Source organism: Saccostrea echinata, unplaced genomic scaffold (assembly GCF_033153115.1).
Source record: "Saccostrea echinata isolate AGI-Se365-2 ecotype Australia unplaced genomic scaffold, CSIRO_AGI_Sech_v1 ptg000010l, whole genome shotgun sequence".
In the NCBI taxonomy this organism is placed as follows: Eukaryota; Metazoa; Mollusca; class Bivalvia; order Ostreida; family Ostreidae; genus Saccostrea; species Saccostrea echinata.
The window spans coordinates 4,367,411-4,386,590 of record NW_026889759.1 but is presented as its reverse complement, the minus strand read 5'-3'; the positions used below and the strand labels follow the sequence as shown (position 1 = coordinate 4,386,590).

The window sequence follows — 19,180 nt, the reverse complement described above, 5'->3', positions numbered from 1 at the left end:
ACATCTGTTGAAAATTGACCCCATCCCTAGCGTATCCAGAAAGAACAGGTAAAATTAAAATAAGCATATGATCGCATTAAACTGATTGTAACTTTATAAATTATACTGAAGTAAGGTAATTTGGTAACAACTAACCATTTGGGAAAAAATATAACTCGACTTGAAGATTACATGTGACTTGAGGACCAAAGAAGGTCAAAGGTCAAGGCTACCTGCTCACACCATTGCCATCAGCATTTTCTCCATTGACCTTGACCAACTTTCCTGGTCAAAGTTCAAGAGTTCCATCGCAAGTGCTTTTATGTTTCTGCAACTCTTTATTATGAAGTTTATTAAGACTATAATGAAGAAAGCTTAAGAAAGTCGGCTGTCAAATGTAAATAGATGCTGTCATTTATAAGACAATAATACCCGCACGCACGATGCAAGGAAAATCCTGGACAGTTACTAAGAAAAATTGAAATGAAGAATTTTTACATTTCATTTCCAAAGAAACGGTGGATATTTTGAAAAATTTAAAACTAGAGTTAGTGATTATTATTTCTGTAAAGTTTCATTAAATTTGTCCGAACATTCACAGAACAGACAAAATCATAGGCGGGGCAATTATGTCGCCTCGACTTTGTGCATCAATAAATAAAATTCATAAATAACTAACAAACCCACAATCAATAAACAGATGGCATTTAATAGATGTTTGAATAAATCTATGACATATAACATGGAATGAAAACAACGAATTCTTTCTAGTTTTCTTGATGTCGAGTCTCTGATCAATATTCAATATCATTGGAGTCATTTTATTTAAAACCAAGAAAATTCTTAATTCTTCTGCGAAGGCTCTTCTTGGGAGATACAGTTGCCTGAAATGAAAAAAAGGTATGATAAGTTATTACACCTCCTAAAGTCTTTTAGTGTGATAATGATAAAATGACAATGTAAGTCAATACTGTAAACTTGCCATTGTTGCTTCAGATATACAAATTGTGGATAATTCGTCCAAAGAGTTACAAACATTGGGCATGGAGATTTCAGTGTATATGTTGGTATGTGCTGCATCAGTCTAGAATGAAACAAAAAAAGAGGAAAAATTTCAAACAGTGTGGAAACCATGATGGAATATGATATAACATTTACTTCAATATAAATACATTCGTAAATAGATTTTCAAATGTGAATGATTTTTTTTTATTATGCGTAGATACTTTTATTTAGAAGCCTGAACAATCAAGTCCACATTTTAAAGGCTATGTTACCAGGGTGGACAGTCTCTTATTACAACTTTAATCAGAAATAAACAAAAAGTTTTTTAAATGTTCATTTACCATTCACTTTCAACTACTTTTTAATTATTAAAAAAATAAGTTTCAATAGGGAATACATGTGTAACTGAAAAGTTTTAACATGTACCTTGAATTCGGTTATCCCGAATAGAAAGAGCCTTCTTGGAATAAAATGGTCCTCGTTTTTAACCTCGATATTGGTCAGTGGCTACAAAAAACATAAGATTTTAATTGAAACTAACATATTCATTATTAATTAAACACTATTAACCATTAAATCAATAGCTCTTGTACTCGGTGCTTTAAAAATCGTTGAGGACATAACAATTATAATAGAGTGTCATTCGTTATATATACAGTCTTAATATCCTCTTTTCGCCGATAGTTTACCTTCATTCTGTTGTTTTAACTATTTTAAATTTTTCTCATGACAAAAAGTCAAGAAATGATATGGCATACCTGTATGTTACTTATTTTTTGTCCATGCTGATACACTTCTGTTTTCAAACCGGTCTCTGGCTTTTCATCATTGAAAATTTCTGTAGGTTTGCTGTATAAATTATGAGATGTTCTTTTTAGAATCCGCAAAAATATGAGTGCAAACGCAATTATGTAAAAAAAAATATATATATATATAGTTACACATTAAGTGATAAGACAAACTCATTAATTTCAGTGATGCAATACCTTAAACCGTTATTCGTCTTCTCCTGCACCTCTTCCTTTGCATTTTGGACCTTTGTCATCTCTCTTGCCTGGTCTTCTGGGGTAACTTTCTGGGGTTTCTCTGGAATCTTCACCTTTACCTCTTCAATCGGAACTGATTTTTGAATTTCTTTTTCTGTTGCGTCTTCTTGATCTTTGCTTTGTAATTGAGCTTCCTAATAATAAAAAGAATGGAGGAATATTTTGATTTTCCTGAATCTATTTATATCACGCTCCTTTACATAAAAATGTGAGAAGACTGCTTGAAATACCCTTGCTATTGTACATACCTTCGTTCTTCTTTCGTGTTCTTCAACTTCTGTAGCCCAGCTATAGTTAAACTTTAAAATATCTAGCTTAACATCCTGAAATCATATTAAAAATGTATTCTTTAAAAAATAGAAGGAAATTCAAAACATTTCAGTAGTCCCATGATTATGATCAATTCATTGGTTTATTTGTATTTTGGGTATTAAGGTATTGGTAAAACATTCTCTGGTCTACAGTATACGGACATGTATTTTGTCATTTACATGAAATTTACAAGTTAATAAAAGTTTTTTTCCACACAGTTTTTGAAGAAAAAAAAATGCAGCACTGGGAAATATATAGCAACAGTTTGGAAAATTGTACTTACTAAATTTGTAACTGGCTCCTCGCCAAAATCCAGAAATGCTTGTCTACAAAGAAAATCGTGAGACTTTCAGGCAAATATCCAAAAGCATATCAGTACACATATATAAAGTACGGTAAATCAACTTGCTTTGATATATCAGTAACTTTATTCCAGTTCCACGAGTACGTAATTAAACAAGTTTCCAATGCTATAGAAAATTACCCATAAATGGATCTGTTATTATCGTCTGACGGCCATTGTTTCTGTTTCATGACATCTGTAGGTTCCAAAGCTTTCCATTTTGCTTCCTAGAGGACAATATTGCTTATCATTTCTTTTTAAATCGTCTTATACCATAAAAATAAAACGGTCATACTTGTTTTGTTCATGTTAGCAAAGAGTCATTTGGTGATTTTGTTGTTCACAAAATATTATGTTTTAACAGTATGTAAATTAGTAAAGCATCGAAAGATACAAATGATAATACACTTAAAATAATGAATGACCACACTTCTTCAGAATCGGGCAAGTAAGTAATTTGTATTGTCTTCTCACAGACAAAGTTAATGTGGATAACTGATATGTATTTATTTACCTCGGTCATTCTTTCTTCTCTCTCCACCTCATCCACCCAACTGTAATTAAACTTCAGAATCTCCAACTTTGCATCCTGGAAATAAAACCACAAAGTTTGTTCATTTTTTTTTTTGGGGGGGGGGGGATTTCATAAATTCAAAGAATGTTAAATATCTACAATAGACATCGTCGGTGGTACAGTGCATGGACTTCAATATTTCAACAAATTTCGTTATGTATATTTTACAATACTACTTGCTAGTCAATAACCCTATATTACTACCTAATATCTTAAAATACGGCCTTAATTTTCAAAACGTCTACTTACTAAATTTTTAACTGGCTCCTCACCAAAATCAAGAATTGGTTGTCTACAAAGAAAATAATGAAGGTTAACAAAATATTCAATTGATATATAGAATTGGAAATCAGATTGCTTTGGCGTGTCAGTAACTTTCGCTAGAGTTTGGCAAGATTTTACTGGAAAACACTTCCTCTAGGGTAGAATATTACCTATGGACGACGGTCTTGTTATCTTCTTCGGACTTCCATTGTTTCTGTTTCATGGCATCTGATGGCTCCAAAGGTTGTCTTTTTACTTCCTATAGAGAACAAATTTTTATCATCATGAGAGTCTACTGCTTTTTATCTTAAGAAAAAAGTCATAACAATACAAACTTTCCCTTTTCTTATTGTTTGTTTGTTTGGCTGTTTTTTTTTAACATATTGGGTATGATATCTTATCAAAAATTGGTTTTATGCTATCACAGTAATAAAACATAGAAGCGAAAGACTATATTTTGCTAACATTATCAGACATGTAAGCAGTGTATAATAATAAATCTCTTCTCACAAGCAAAATACAGTAAATCAATGTGTATAACTTTGTATACATTTACCTCCATTATTCTCTCTCCTTTTTCCACTTCAGCCGCCCAGCTATAATTGAACTTTAAAATCGCCAGTTTGGCATCCTGAAAAATGATAAAATACAATTTTTTCAATGATTGAAGATATATGTATTCAAAAATTCAAATTATGGTAAAAAGAAATATCTTTTAATTAAAAATGAAAAAGCAGAACGCAGAATTTTAAGGGTTTCAAGTGATTTTATTACTTAAAATAGATAAAGCATGAAATAAATGTCAGATGAAATTGTCTTGTAAAAGGATCCTCAAAATGCTTTTATTTTTATATCAATATGATAATATTTATTCATTTAAATCATGTTAAACTCAACATTTTGACAAAAAACGTCAATATGATATGCACTAGAGATTAAACTATGTACGTGTAATTATGTGTTCCAGCTTTATTGTTGAAACAATATTATTCACAAATAGCAACTATATATACTTACCACACCTTTGACTGCTTCAGCTCCAAAATCCAATTCGTCATGCATGCTTTTCTACAAAGAATATGAAATATGAAATGATAAACGTAAAAATATTCTGTAACTGAATTTATCGTAAAAAACATGGAATGAATTATTGTAATTATGTAAGCATCTTTACCTCCAACATCTTTATCCAAGTTTTGTTGTAGCGACAATTGTTTCGTCACATCAATTGTTACGTTCGATATCACGTGTTATTATGACGTCATGCACATAATTTCGTTTCGCTAAAACTTGAATATTTATGCGTTCAAGATGTGACTGCGGACTTATAATATGTTTATCATATGGCTATATGGTTCTGGTTTACTATCTGTATTTATTATTATTATTTTCATATTAAACAAATTTAGGATTTCTTTTCCCTCCATATACATTATGCCTATGAAGCAATGGATTAACATTTGTGAAAGGAATTTATTCTCTTCAATTCATATTGGTTACTGTGGAATAGTCAGTTGAAGTCGGTTTATTAATTATTCTATTTCCCTGTAATTTTTTTTTTTACATAAATAATTCTTTGTTCTGATTGTATGGTGCTGATTTTGTGATATATTATAAATGGCAAAATTTCTATATGTTCACTTGGTGTTTTTCAGTCAAAATTGTCCAAGGGTTCCAGATTACTTGCATAGGGTTGCAAGTTTTTTAATGATATAGAAAAGAAGTGTCCTTTCTGACATATTTTATTTCCTAAATAAAATCTGCAACATGACGATCGACTTTAAAGTCGTCAAGTTGCAGATTTGATTTAGGAAAATAAAATATGTCAGAAAGGACACAAGGATCGTGTCATGTATACAGAGTTTTTTCGCCTCGTGTTATTTTCTCCCTTTATACACTTGTTTTTTTAACGTCCCTTTATACGGTCTTATCCGAAGGACCGGTCTCCACGTCTCACAGTGGGATTCGAACTCGCGACGTAAGGATCAACTCTAGGCCTAACCATTGCGCCACGCTGGCGACTCACACACTTGTAAACAATTTCCCCCGTTTTAACTTCATTTAGACACAGTATGTTAAAGAATGAATGCTGTCTCCCTTCAATTCGTCCATGTTTGAATTCGCCCTCTCGCGAATAGGACGTAATAGTTCGGAAATAAAACGGGGGCGAACATTTCTCTGTAGACAGTACATGTATATGGAGCGCCAAATTAAGCATAAACTCGAGTAATTGAAAATATCATTTTATATTATATTGCACACAATTTGATTTTGCTCTCATCAATTGAAATGAAAGGAGCATCAATTCAATTGGAGAGAGCAATAATATGGTGGAGATATTGCTCGCAGACATTAATTTAGACCTCGGTCGGGTATAAATGATACAACTGGAGATATTTTTTTTTATTATATTACAGCGATTTTGAAGGACGATTCAATGCAAGCAAAAATACCTTTAAAGAGAGAAACAGTTGTATTAACGATATCATTATTTAATTCATGGATGTTGAACAGAAGATACCTAGCTCTTTTGAAATTGTTGCCCTCTCGTAACGAATTCTTTCGCGGATTTATTGAATAACGATATCATTAATTTAAACGAAGAGAACAAAAATTCAATTATTGTGCGGATTAATTGAATTATTGCTCCCTTTAATTGAGTTATTGCGCGCATGGCTGCATTTCATTTCCGGAATTTTTTTTTCAAATTTTCAACTTTTCATTTCCGACATTTTATAGTTTTCATTTCCGACATTTTAAAGTTTTTATCACCGACATTTATAAGGTAGTACTTTTCGACAATGAAAGCAGAATTGAAGTTAAGATTGAAATCAGATATGCTAGTATGCAAATTATCAGGCATACAGAAACCATTCGAGGGAATACACTATCATCGTTGATGGAATTCTTTTTTAGGTCACCTGAGTCACTCAGGTGACCTATTGCTATCCGTTTTCGTCCGTCGTCGTCCGTCGTGCGTTGTGCGTCGTGTGTTAACATTTGAACATTTTCAGCTTCTTCTCTGAAACCGCTGAACCAATTTCAGCCAATTTTCCCATATAGCATCTATGTGTAAAAGGGAACAAAATTTGTGAATTTCACGGTCCCTGCCCCCCTGGGGCCTGAGGGGTGGGGCTAAAACCACCAAAATTAATGCAATCTTTAAAAATCTTCTTCTTTACTCCTGGACAACAAGGGGTCAAACTGTTGGCATGATTGTAATAAGCATTGAGCCCTCTACCAAAATTGTGAAATTCATGGCCCCAGGGTCAGGGGTTCTGGTGCTAGGGCGGGGCTATATAGATCATATAGTGAAAGTGCATTATTTCTTTGAAAATCTTCTTCTCTACTCCTGGGTATTATTGAAACAAATTGAATACATAGTTATGATAAGCAAGGGTGACTCTACCAAAATTGTGAAATTCATGGCCCCAGGGACAGGGGTTCTGGTGCTAGGGTGGGGCTATATAGATCCTATAGTGAAGGTGAATTATTTCTTTGAGAATCTTCTTCTCTGCCCCTGGGTATTATTTAAATAAACTAAATACATTGTTATGATATGCAAGGATGCCTCTTCCAAAATTGTGAATTTCAGGCTCCCAGGATCAAGGGTTCTGGTGAAAAGGGGGGGGGGCTCTATTGATTATATAGTGAGAAAGCAACATTTCTTTGAAAATATTCTGGTTAAAAAGCAAAGAAGCTAAGTGTATAGTTATGATGAGCAAGAGTGCTTCTTCCAGAGTAGTGAATTTCATGACCCCCTGGGTCAGATGTACTGGTGTAAGGGTGGGGCTCTTGATAATATAGTGAAAATGCATTAATTCTATTAAATAATCCTGTCTGCTCTTAGTGTTAAGCAGACAAACAAAGTGATTACTTATGATGAGCAAACTTCTGGTCCCAGGGTGAGAGGCTCTGGCGTTTCTCGGTGGAGAGGGGGGGGCTCTATTGATAATATAGTGAATATAGTGAATCTGTAGTAAAAATGCATTATTTCTTTAAAAATCTTCTCTGCACCTGGGCATATCAGAGGCAAAAAGAGTAAAAGTTTTAATAAGGAAGGGTATTTTTACCAGATTTTTGAACATCTGGACCATTTGTTCAAGTGTTCTGGTCCTGGCCAGGGCTCTAATAATTTGTATTCTACTGAGAGGAGTTATTCCCCTTTGCCATTTACTTTTGATAATTAATCACTGTAAATAATGTACTTGAAAGGTTAATAGAATAGGAGAATTATGCAAGAATTGTTATTGTATAATACAAAAAGTACTTTCTTAGTTTTAATGATCAGGTAGACTTGTAAGTAGTAGATAAATAAAAATCAGACAAAAATAACTTGTCTTATGAAATGTTCATCAAAGATCAAGAGAGGCCAATGTAAGAGATTTCAACAAGGAATTAAAATATTACAGAAACACTGATAGTTTGTTAATATACTTATGGTGAGAGTGATAAATGGGGAAGAGATTAAAACCTAATTTATGAACTGTTGATGAATACTAGACTAATTATTTTGTTGATCCTGATCACCCTATTTTTCTTGCTTTTGGGCAACAAAGCTTCACCTTTTAGTTCATTTTATACTCTATGGATTCTCTAAATTGTTGTATGATACTCAGGTGACCGTTAAGGCCCTTAGGCCTCTTGTTTTTTTGTTTTTTTTGTTTTTTTTTGTTCTTTGTTTAATTAAGAAAGGAGACATATATACGCATGTAGCGCAAGGAAAGATGCAATAAATCTATTCTGTGCAACGGATGAATATGGCTAATAATGAAAAACATGTATACATAAAGGGTGTATTATATGTTTTTATTTATATTTTTTAAAATTCCATTTCCACCTACTTGGTTAACATTAAATTGCCGAAGAGTAGCCTTGCAAAAAATCCGGAAATGAAAAAGATTAAATGTCGGAAATAAAAAAAAAAATAAATTGTCGAATGAAATTAAAAAATGTCGGAAATGCTATGCAAAATTCCGGAAATGAAATGCAGCGGCGCGCATCGAATCGATTGCTGATATCATTAATTAATTTGAAGACAGAAACAATTTAATTGTTGTGCGCCTTAATTCGGCAAATTAATTGTGATATTAACAATTATTCAGTATAACTCAAAACTGCGCAATAATTCAAAATGGAAAATATCATTTATAATTTATGAGAGCTCTCTAATTGAATTGTTGAGCACTTAAGATTAATAGATGATTTTTTTTCAAATAATTAAAGACATCTTCAGTTGTTCGAGTTAACTCGATAATATGATAATCTGGTGCTCCATAATTCCCAGATAGTATCATTTTTAACAGGCAAATTCATTATCTTAAAAAAAAAAACGCCAGCAAAACGTATACATAAAAAAGGTATATCTTGGGTTCTTGGAAATAGTTTGCTTTTGCTGTTAGCTTATCAAATTATGTGGTATGGCCATTTTAGAATTCAATGTACTTTTTGAGCAGAAATTTATCAATACACGCGTACTTTTTACATGAAATTTTAATTTTCAGGATCTTCATTCAAAGATCAACTAATTTTAAGTTTATTGCATATAAGCGGCTCCTTATTCAATAGTATTTGATAGTTTTATATAATTTTTAAGGAGAAAAAAAAACTTATTTCAACGTTATTTTTTTTTTTACTTTCATCACTATAACTTAAAGAAGGCTCCTATTGATTTTGAGGTCAAAGAACAAGGTCAGAAATGCATATGTTACATACGTATAGTTTTCAGATGATAACTTTCGGTCTCCATAAGCGTTTGCAATGAAACGTTGAGAGGAACTTGTGAGTTGATAGAACTTGTTTCCGACGCTATTGATTGTTTGTCAATAAAAAACGTTGAAAACAAACAATGAAACGTAAGGTGATGAATTTCTTTAACTTAAAAAAAAGACCTCTATTGAAGTTAAAACCAAAAGCTGAAAGGTCAGGGTTGACTCTTTTTCCCCTCTCCATCTGCATTTTTTCAGGTCTTTCTCCCCTTTCTTTTTTCCACAAAACTTCCCTGAATTAGCTTGTTGGATTTGTTTTATAATTCTATCTGATTGGCGTTGCAATAAAGATGATGGACGAGCAAGAAAAGACAATACCCATCGTTAGACAAATAAACCAAAAATTAAATCTTAATCACAACAATTTTTCTTGGGTTATTTTAGGTAGGTAGACACTAATGTATACTTTGTGTAAAATTTCCGCAATTTACAACAATCTTACAGGTACTGACATTATTCGTCTATACAATAGCACGAATCCCTTAGATATTTACATGAAACGTTGTGAAAGATTCTTAATTCAAGTCCTAGCTGTAAATTACGAACGCCTAGAAGAATCAAATGAAGAAAACAAAATAAAAGTTATTACATGCATTACGACATAAAAAGGCGTAATAACGAAACTGAAAATTCTTCACTTGGGCTTAAGAAAATTTCATGAGAAGGAGTTGTAATTGATATTTGTTTCGCTGTTTATTCGATTGGCAAGAACATTTTATGTGCAACAACAGTTTCTAAACCGAAACAGGTTACTAACAAATAAGTTTATGTTATGGGTATCATCAATCTGTTTAAAGTCAATATATTTCGCACATTTTATGGTCTTCACTATGACCTTGTTTGGAAGTGCAACTTTTCATTGAGTAGAATTTTGACTGAAGTTTCCTTACAAATTGTAAGACCACATTCTTGCACAATTCTGATTGGCGTGTGTGAGCAGTCGACAGGGGTTGCTTACCCCTCAATTGCACCTGATCCCACCTTTGTTTTTCAAGGTCTAAACATCATAAAATGAGAAGACAAGTCAAATTTCAAATAAATATAGCATAAATTTGTTTTGCACTTTGTTAAACATGATCGTTAGATAAAACTCAAGATATTCAAATTCTAAAGTTTGACTTGGTCTCTTCTCAGTTTATGGCCTTGGTGCCTTGGGTCCGATTTTGGTCCGATATCAATTTTGTTGTTGTTTGATTTTGACCTTAAATTATTGTTCGTCATTCTCAGATTTCATCTATATGTATACAGGAACATATACATATTCCTTGTTGACATATTCATATCATTCAAGATGGTAAGAGCAAAATCGCATTACTCAAGATATGATGAACACGGATCCCCCATTCTTCTTTTTCCCTCTTGACCATACACCATATCTTATTCTTTTCTTCAGTATTCCCCATTTCTCACACATATGCATAATTATTTTCATCATTTTCTTGTTCTATACATAGATTCCGTGGATGACTGTTTACTCTTAGGTGTTCACTGTTGGGGGTGGGGTGGGGTGGGGTGGGGGAGGGGTGGAGATGGGAGATAAAAATCGAATTATATAAAATCTGACTTAAACCATCCAGAAAATTGCATGGAAACATGATGTATATGTTTTAAGAAATGATATCCACAACCTTTCACATGACCCTAAAACTGAATATTAAAATTTTTAGTAAAAGAAGTTCACTCTCTCCTTCCCTGGAAACATCTACAAATCATACATATCATCCACATCTGCTTTAATATTTATCGGTTCCGTTTTGTACGGATCTCGATCTCTCTCTCAAATGCAATACAGAGACAAGGATGTCCTCTTAAAAATCAAAATGACAACAACTAGAAAACCCACAATCAATAAACAGATGATATTTAATAGATGTTAAAATAAACCATTTGACATATGTTATCAAATGAAATGAACAATTCGCTATACTATTATATGATGTCCAGTCAATGGGGTACACAATGTAAATTGGGGTCATTTTATTTAAAACCAAAAAAATTCTTTATTCTTCTACGGAGATTCTTCTTGATAGATGTGGATGTAGTTGCCTGAAATAAAAAAAAATTAGATATTAAACCCACTTAAGTTTTCTAATTTGATAATGATAAAATGCCATTTTTTAAAGTAAGTTAAAAACTTGCCTTTCTTGCAGATGAGATTACTTCATTCAAAGGGTTGGGAGAATTGGATGATTCTGTGCATGAATTATCTTTGCATGAGTTGATCTGTCTTGCCTCCTCATTCTAGATTTTAAAAAAAATATATATCGATCAGTGTGGAAATAATACTCACAGCACAAATACATGCATACATTATATTTCTGTTGATAGACTTTTAAAAATGATGGATTTTTTTTTCAGTATAATGACAAACATTTTATTCAGTGGAAAAATGAATCTTGTGAAGTTCAAGTTATCAAAGCGGACAATCTCTTGTTAAATTTAATTAGAAATTTAGACAAATATATGTTTCATTGAATTGAATGAATGATTTACTTTTTAAATTATTGTGAAACAGATAGGAACAGGGCATAGAACTGACTGTCGCTTTCAAAATGTAAGTTTTTTAACAGACATCTACCTTAAATTTGTCTATCCCAAATAGGAAAAGTCTTCTTGGAACAAAATGATCAACAATTTCAACCTTGTGATCGGTCAGTTGCTGTAAAAGACATACTAGTAATATATTGTCTCATAGCATGTATACATGGTCGTGCTAGTAACTATGTCTGGTTATAAATTAACATTTTTCTTAGTATTCATTGTGACTTTTTACCATAAAAAACAGTATACATGTTTTACTTTAGGAAACACTTAGGTTATAGCACTAATAGTCTGATAACTTATACCAGTCTTGAAACACATATTCTTCTTATTTAACAATTAAACTTCATTTTATTGTTTTATTTATTTGAAATTTTACGTTAAAATATGTCTAATCATCATCACTTTATATGATTTCAACCATGCCAATAGAACTGTACCTGCAAGTTTCCTGGCTGTCTTTCATGATGGTACTTTTCTAAGTCTTCTGTCCCCAAACTGATTGTCTTCTGGGCATTGAGAGGTTCTAGCGGGTTACTGTAATGAGTTATGAAATAAATGATGAATGTACACACAATCATATTAAAAAAAAAAGAATTATACATGTACATCAATTAATTAAGACTTCACTCATTAATTCCATTAATTAGATCAGTCAGATCTATAATCATTAACTAGAAAGTAAAAGATGAAGTGCCTTGTTTCGTTATCCCTCTTCTCCTGCACCTCCTCCCCTGACAGCAGATTCTGAAGTTTTACCGACGTCTCATTTGCCTTGTCCTTAAGTGTAACTTCCTGGGGTTTCTCTGGCATCTTCACTTTTGCCTTATCCATTGGAATTGTTTCACGAATCTCTTTCTCTGTAACATCTTCTTCCTTTTCATTTCTTGCTTGAACATCCTATAGAGAGCAAGCATAGTTACAGATGCTGAGATGTTTTGATTATTTTGAACATAATTACACATGTATATACTGCTCATGTACATGAAAATGTGATACCACTGCTTTGAATACATATAAATCTGATTATTTGCTAGTTTGCATACCTTCATTCTTCTTTCGTTTTCTTCAACTTCTGTTGCCCAATCATACGAAAACTTCAATATCTCTAACTTAGCATCCTGAAAGTATAACATCAAATTTGTTAAGTAAAAATTTTGTTGAATTTTTGTTGAATTTCCAAACATTCACAGAATTTCGTCGAATTTCCAAACATACATATGTATATCATTTTTATTAGTGATCCGGTGTTCAATACCTAGACATGTTATGTCATTTTCACCGTGAATTCAAAATCTAAGTCTAAAAAGTATTTTTCCATCCAGTATTTGAAAAGAAATCAGTACTGAGATACATATGGGTACTTTTTCAGAAAGTGTACTTACTAAATTTTTAACTGGATCCTCGCCAAAATCCAGAATTGCTTGGCTATAAAACAAAAACAAAAACAAACAGTGACATTTTCAGCAATTATCCAAATGCATGTATAGTGCTATAATCGGCTTTACTTTGGCATATCAATGATTTTTTGCAGTTCCGCGAGTAGGTTATTGGAAAACGTTTTCTCTATAGAGTCAGTTAACTAGTGTATTACCTATCAATTGCCTTGTTTTCTTCGTTTAACACCCGCTGCTTCTGTTTCAAGGCATCTTTTTGTTCCAGGGGCTGCCCATTTGCTTCCTAGAGGGGAAATTTTTATCATAATGAGACTCTGTTGCTTATTATTAATGCTTTACAATAAGTACTGTCCCCTTATTATTGGTTTTTTTGGCAACATTTCAGATGTTGATAAAAATTATGCTTTCATAATAATTGAATTACATAGCATCGAAAGATACCAATAATGATAAACTTATAATTTAACAGTGAATAGACAAAATAAATATGCAATGTGTGTATAAATATATATATATTATACGGTTAGATGATACATTAGGTGATATCGCTTTGTATATATTTACCTCCATCATTCTTTCTTCTCTCTCCACCTCATCCACCCAAGAGTAATTAAACTTCAAAATAGCCAGTTTCGCATCCTGAGGGAGAAAAATAGATTTAGCAAATTGGGACAGAAATATAAAGGATGTTAGAAAATCGTCTATTGTATAGTATGTGGGCTTATATTTTAATATATTTCGTATAGGACATTTACAACTTGCTAGTCAATATTTAAAATAGTCAACATCAGTATTTTTCTACCCATGCAGTATTTTAAAAAGAACTCGGAGACATACATCTCAAAAAAAAATGTACTTACCAAATTTCTGACTGGCTCCTCACCAAAATCAAGAATTGATTGTCTACAAAGAAAACGGCGAAAGATTCAGGAAAATTTCAAATTAATGTATAGTTCTGCAAATCGCCATGCTTTGATGTATCAATAACTTTCGCTATGTTTGGGAGGGGTTACTGGAAAACGCTTTCTCTATGGTGTCGAATATTACCTATTGATGGTCTTGTTATCGTCGTCTAACTCCATTTGTGTCTTTTTCAGGGCATCTGTTTGTTCCAGGGATTGCTTTTTTGCTTCCTATAGGGAAAATCGACATAATGAAACTATTGCTTTTTATTGATAAAAAAAGGCATACTAATAAAGACTCCCTTTTCTTTTTGCCTGTTTGTTTGGTTTTATTTTTAAATGTTAGCTACCATAATTGAATTGTAGTTTTGAGCCCAACATTATGCCATCACAGTAGTAAAGCATTAAAGCATTGAAAGGCCCCAATAATGATAACTTAGAGTAATAGATAGTCAAGAAGACTTTATTTTGCTAATATTATAATCAGACATTAGCAGTGTGTTGTGTAATGATAAATATCTTCTCACAAGCAAAAATGAAGTAAACTGTTTGTGCCATTTGTATACTAGTATATTTACCTTCATCATTCTCTCTTCCCTCTCCACTTCAGCCACCCAACTGTAATCAAATTTTAAAATCGCCAGTTTCGCATCCTAAAAATAAAAAAAAAAAATAATAAGAAAGGTTTTGAGATACTCAAAAATTCTAATTACGAGAAAATCTTTCTTTTTAAATTCAATTTCAAATATATGAAGGCAGAGTTGGACCACGAGTTAAAGACAAAACAGCTAGATTTTATGCACTAAAATGTTAGAGAAATCATTAAGTGCAATCCTGCGTCAAAATGCTATTTTGATATCAAGAAGCCAATTTTTTTCTTAATAAAAATCCATTATTATATACGCTAACATTTCAGCAATATGACCAAAAAGAGTAAATTCAATGCCATAATTTCCAGTTGTATTGTTGAAACAATATTATTCACGAATTCTTTGCAAATGCACTTACCACGTCTTTTACAGCCTCGGCTCCAAAATCCAACACGTCATATATGATTTTCTATAAAGGATAAGGAATATGAAAAGTTTGACACAAAAAATTCTGTAATTGAACTTACAAAAAAGCGAAATATTGTAATTTATGAAAGCAGTTTTACCTCCGACATCTTTATCCAAGTTTTGTTGTAGCGACAATTATTTCGTCATATCAACTGTTACGTTCGACATTATGACGTCATACATAATCTAATGTCTTGGAGGCAACTGCTGTCTTATAAGGGAGACAGCCTGGTTTATAACATGTAAATAAACTTGTTTATAACATACCTCTGTAAATCACATTTTTTTTGCGTAATTAAGATCGTCTTTTCGCGAGAATTTCATTCTCGCGTATATTTTTATTGTTAAAGAATATAAAAAACAATTAACAAAAATTAAATCCGTGATTTCTTTCCTCGCTTATTAATACCAAATAAAAATATACTGAACATTATGACCTAACCCTCAGTTTTTTTGTCTTTTTTTTTTTGGTTGCAAGAATGAATGACAAAGTTATTCCTCTCCTCCTACATTTCTCATTTGCTTTCAATGTATATTAAGTATTTTCAAATGACTCAAGAAATCGTCGTTTAAATTCTCCGCCAATAATTGGTCCTCTAGAAGAGAAGAAAAACTCCAAAACCTTCTTGCACGTATTTGGCTAATGCGTGAAATGTGAGAGTTCTGGCAACCAGATTTATGTAGAAAAAACTCCCAGTTTGCCCCCAAGATGAAAATGAAAACTTCAATAGAAACTTTATTGCACATCTTTAGGACACCGCGAATCATATTCCAAAAGATGAACTGGTTACTGGCAGTAACTTACTGCTTGTGTCAGACTTACCGGGATAACAAAATTATTACCGACCTTGTTTTAGTGATTATACTATAAATAGGGAAATTGTTTGGGACCGCAATATCAGAAATATGACAAAATTTAAAAACAATATTTTTTCCAGGTATCTGTAAGATCAAACACAAAGTATATACATGTAGTTATTTTGACATTTATTCGTAATATTTTCAAGGCAATATGTTACGGGGGAAAAGAATCAAAAAGTTAATGTCATATCTGCTAAATCTAGTTAAAATAGGATCTCTTGATTCGATCACGTAGATTGTTATTTCTTTGTTTGCGATCTACTGAGCGGATCAAAGGGTCTCGTTTTCATATTGCAATAGTAATGTATTTTGAGGTTTTTTGCGATTTTCAGGGAAAAAAACGTTTATTTTCAGGTCGTCGTTGGAACAAGTCTTACAGAATTTTACATTCATACCGGAGTGAAACAAGGGTGCTTGCTCTCGCCACTCCTCTTCACACTGTGCACAGACTAGTTCATGAAGGAAATAATAGTAACCAGTAAACCATGAACACAACCAGAAGTCTCTGTCGAGACTGTAGCTCTACTGGTTTGTACTTATAACAAAGGAAGAAAAAAGTAGCACTTGGACTTCAAACTTTGCAACAGCAATAAATAGAATAATTATCCTAGATTTAGTCTCTTTTTGTGGCAAGATTGCAATCAGACTAAAACTGTAGGAGGAGTAACCTTTTAAAAGAATTTTACAGAAATTTCGATTTTAGTAACCATGGCAACATCATTCAACAAAATAAAAAAAAAAAAGACAATTATGTTTCTCAGTAAAGTCTACTTGTGTGCTAAATTCTATTGAAATTAGACCAAAACTGTAAGAGGAGTAGTGTTTTGAAAGCATTTCAAGAAAATTTCTATTTTTAGTGACCATGGCAACACCATTCATCAAAATCAAAAACTGATACAGGTTATTCAGACCGAAACTGTAGGAGGGGTAAGATTTGAAAGTATTTCAAAGAAATTTCAAGTTTTAGTAACTATGGCAACATCCTTCATTAAAATCAAAAACCAATATAAAGAACTATGTATCTTAGTGTAGTATACTTGTGTGATAAGATATACTGAAATCAGACCAAAACTGTAGGAGTAAGGTTTTAAAAGTATTTCACAGAGATTTCTATTTTTACTAAAAATAGAAATTCCTGTGAAAAATTTTTAGTAACCATGGCAACATCCTTCATTGAAATCAAAAACCAATAAATAGAATTATGTATCTTAGTGTAGTCTATATGTGAGCTTAGTTGTATTGAAATCAGATCAAAACTGTAGGAGGAGTAGGATTTTGAAAGTTTTTAACAGGAATTTCTATATTTAGTAACCATGGTAACACCATTCATTGAAATCAAAAACCGATAAATAGAATTATGTGTCTTAGTGTAGTATACTTGTGTGCCAAGTAATACTGAAATCAGACCAAATCTGTAGGAGGAGTAGCATTTAGAAAGTTCTCCCAGAAATCTCCATTTTTAGTAACCATGGCAATACCGTTCATTGAAATCAAAAACCGATATACAGAATTATGTATCTTAGTGTAGTCTACTTATGTGCCAAGTTATATTGAAATCAGATCAAATCTGTAGGAGGAGTAGCATTTTGAAAAATTGTTTACTGATGGACGGACACCTAAACAGACAGACGGACAGACAATGGACACCTTACTATTGCATAAGCTCTTCTGGTCTCTGACCAGTAGAGCTAACAAGAGGCCCATGGGCCACATCGCTCACCTGAGCACATTGGCTAGGCAAAAGCACAAATCAGTTCAGTATTGAAAAGATTACCTGGGGTTTGGGGGGGAGGGGGGCTTGAATTTTAAACTACCTGATGATGCTTCCATGTCAATATAACAAATGGCTTTATTGTACTTGTAAAGATTTTAAAAAAATTTTCCCATATATTCCTTTGTAAAAATTTGATCCTCCATTGTGGCTCCTCCCTCTCTCAGGGGTCATCATTTGAACTTGAATCTACACTACCTGAGGATGCTTCCATATCAATATGACTAAACATAGCTTTCCTGTACTTGAGAAGAAATATTTTCTCTATATGTTCTTATGTAAAACTTTCGATCCCCCAATGGGCCCCATCCAACCCCTGGGGGTCATCATTTGAACAAAATTGAATCTACACTACCTGAGGATGCTTCCATATCAAAATGACTAATCATGGTTTGCAGTTCTTCAGAAGAAGATATTTCCCTATATATTTCTACTTAAGACTTTGATCCTCCATTGTGGCCCCATCCTACCCACGGGGGTCATGATTTGAACAAAATAGAATCTACACTACCTGAGGATGCTTCCATATAAATATGATCAATCAGGGCTTTGCTGTTTCTGAGAAGATTTTTAAAATTTTTCCTATACATTTCTATGTAAAACCTTGATCCTCCATTGTGGCCCCGCCCTACCCCCGGGGGTCATGATTTGAATAAATTTGAATCTACACTACCTGTGGATGTTTCCATATAAATATGAACAATCTGGGCTTTGCTGTTCCTGGGAAGAAGATTTTTCCTATATATTTCTATGTACAACTTTGGTAGTCCATTGCAGCCCTGCCCTACCCCCGGTGGTCATGATTTGAACAAACTTGAATCTACACTACCTGAGAACGCTTCCATATAAATATGACTCATCATGGCTTTGCTTTTCTTGAGAAGAAGATTTTTAAAGATTTTTCCTATATATTATTTCTATATAAAACTTTGATCCTCCATTGTGGCCCCGCCCTACCCCTGGGGGTCATGATTTGAACAAACTTGAATCTACACTACCTGAGGATGCTTCCATATAAATATGACTCATCATGACTTTGTGGTTCTTGATAAGAAGATTTTTAAAGATTTTTCCTATATATTTCTATGTAAAACTTTGATCCTCCATTGTGGCCCTGCCCTACCCCTGGGGGTCATGATTTGAATAAATTTGAATCTACACTACCTGTGGATGTTTCCATATAAATATTACTCATCATGACTTTGCTGTTCTTGAGAAGAAGATTTTTAAAGATTTTTCCTATAAATTTCTATGTAAAACCTTGATCCTCCATTGTGGCCCCGCCCTACCCCCGGGGGTCATGATTTGAATAAATTTGAATCTACACTACCTGTGGATGTTTCCATATAAATATGAACA

At 32.8% G+C, this 19,180-nt stretch overlaps 1 protein-coding gene and 1 long non-coding RNA gene across 2 annotated transcripts; both read right to left on the bottom strand.

Moving 5' to 3' along the window:
• Positions 1-1,484: 1,484 nt before the first annotated feature.
• On the bottom strand, positions 1,485-3,845 carry LOC133184493 (uncharacterized). Its single transcript, XM_061319582.1, has 8 exons — positions 3,694-3,845; positions 3,509-3,551; positions 3,200-3,274; positions 2,827-2,912; positions 2,626-2,668; positions 2,279-2,353; positions 1,971-2,164; positions 1,485-1,491 (listed from the first exon to the last, which is right to left on the bottom strand). The coding sequence occupies exons 1-8, from the start codon at positions 3,744-3,746 to the stop codon at positions 1,485-1,487; spliced, it is 576 nt and encodes a 191-aa protein (XP_061175566.1). The 5' UTR covers positions 3,747-3,845.
• An 8,703-nt stretch (positions 3,846-12,548) lies between these two features.
• LOC133184610 (uncharacterized) lies at positions 12,549-13,264 on the bottom strand. The gene is made up of 3 exons (XR_009720825.1): positions 13,218-13,264; positions 12,879-12,953; positions 12,549-12,732 (listed from the first exon to the last, which is right to left on the bottom strand). It is a non-coding gene; the product is annotated as an uncharacterized LOC133184610 (long non-coding RNA).
• Between the last annotated feature and the right edge of the window lie 5,916 nt (positions 13,265-19,180).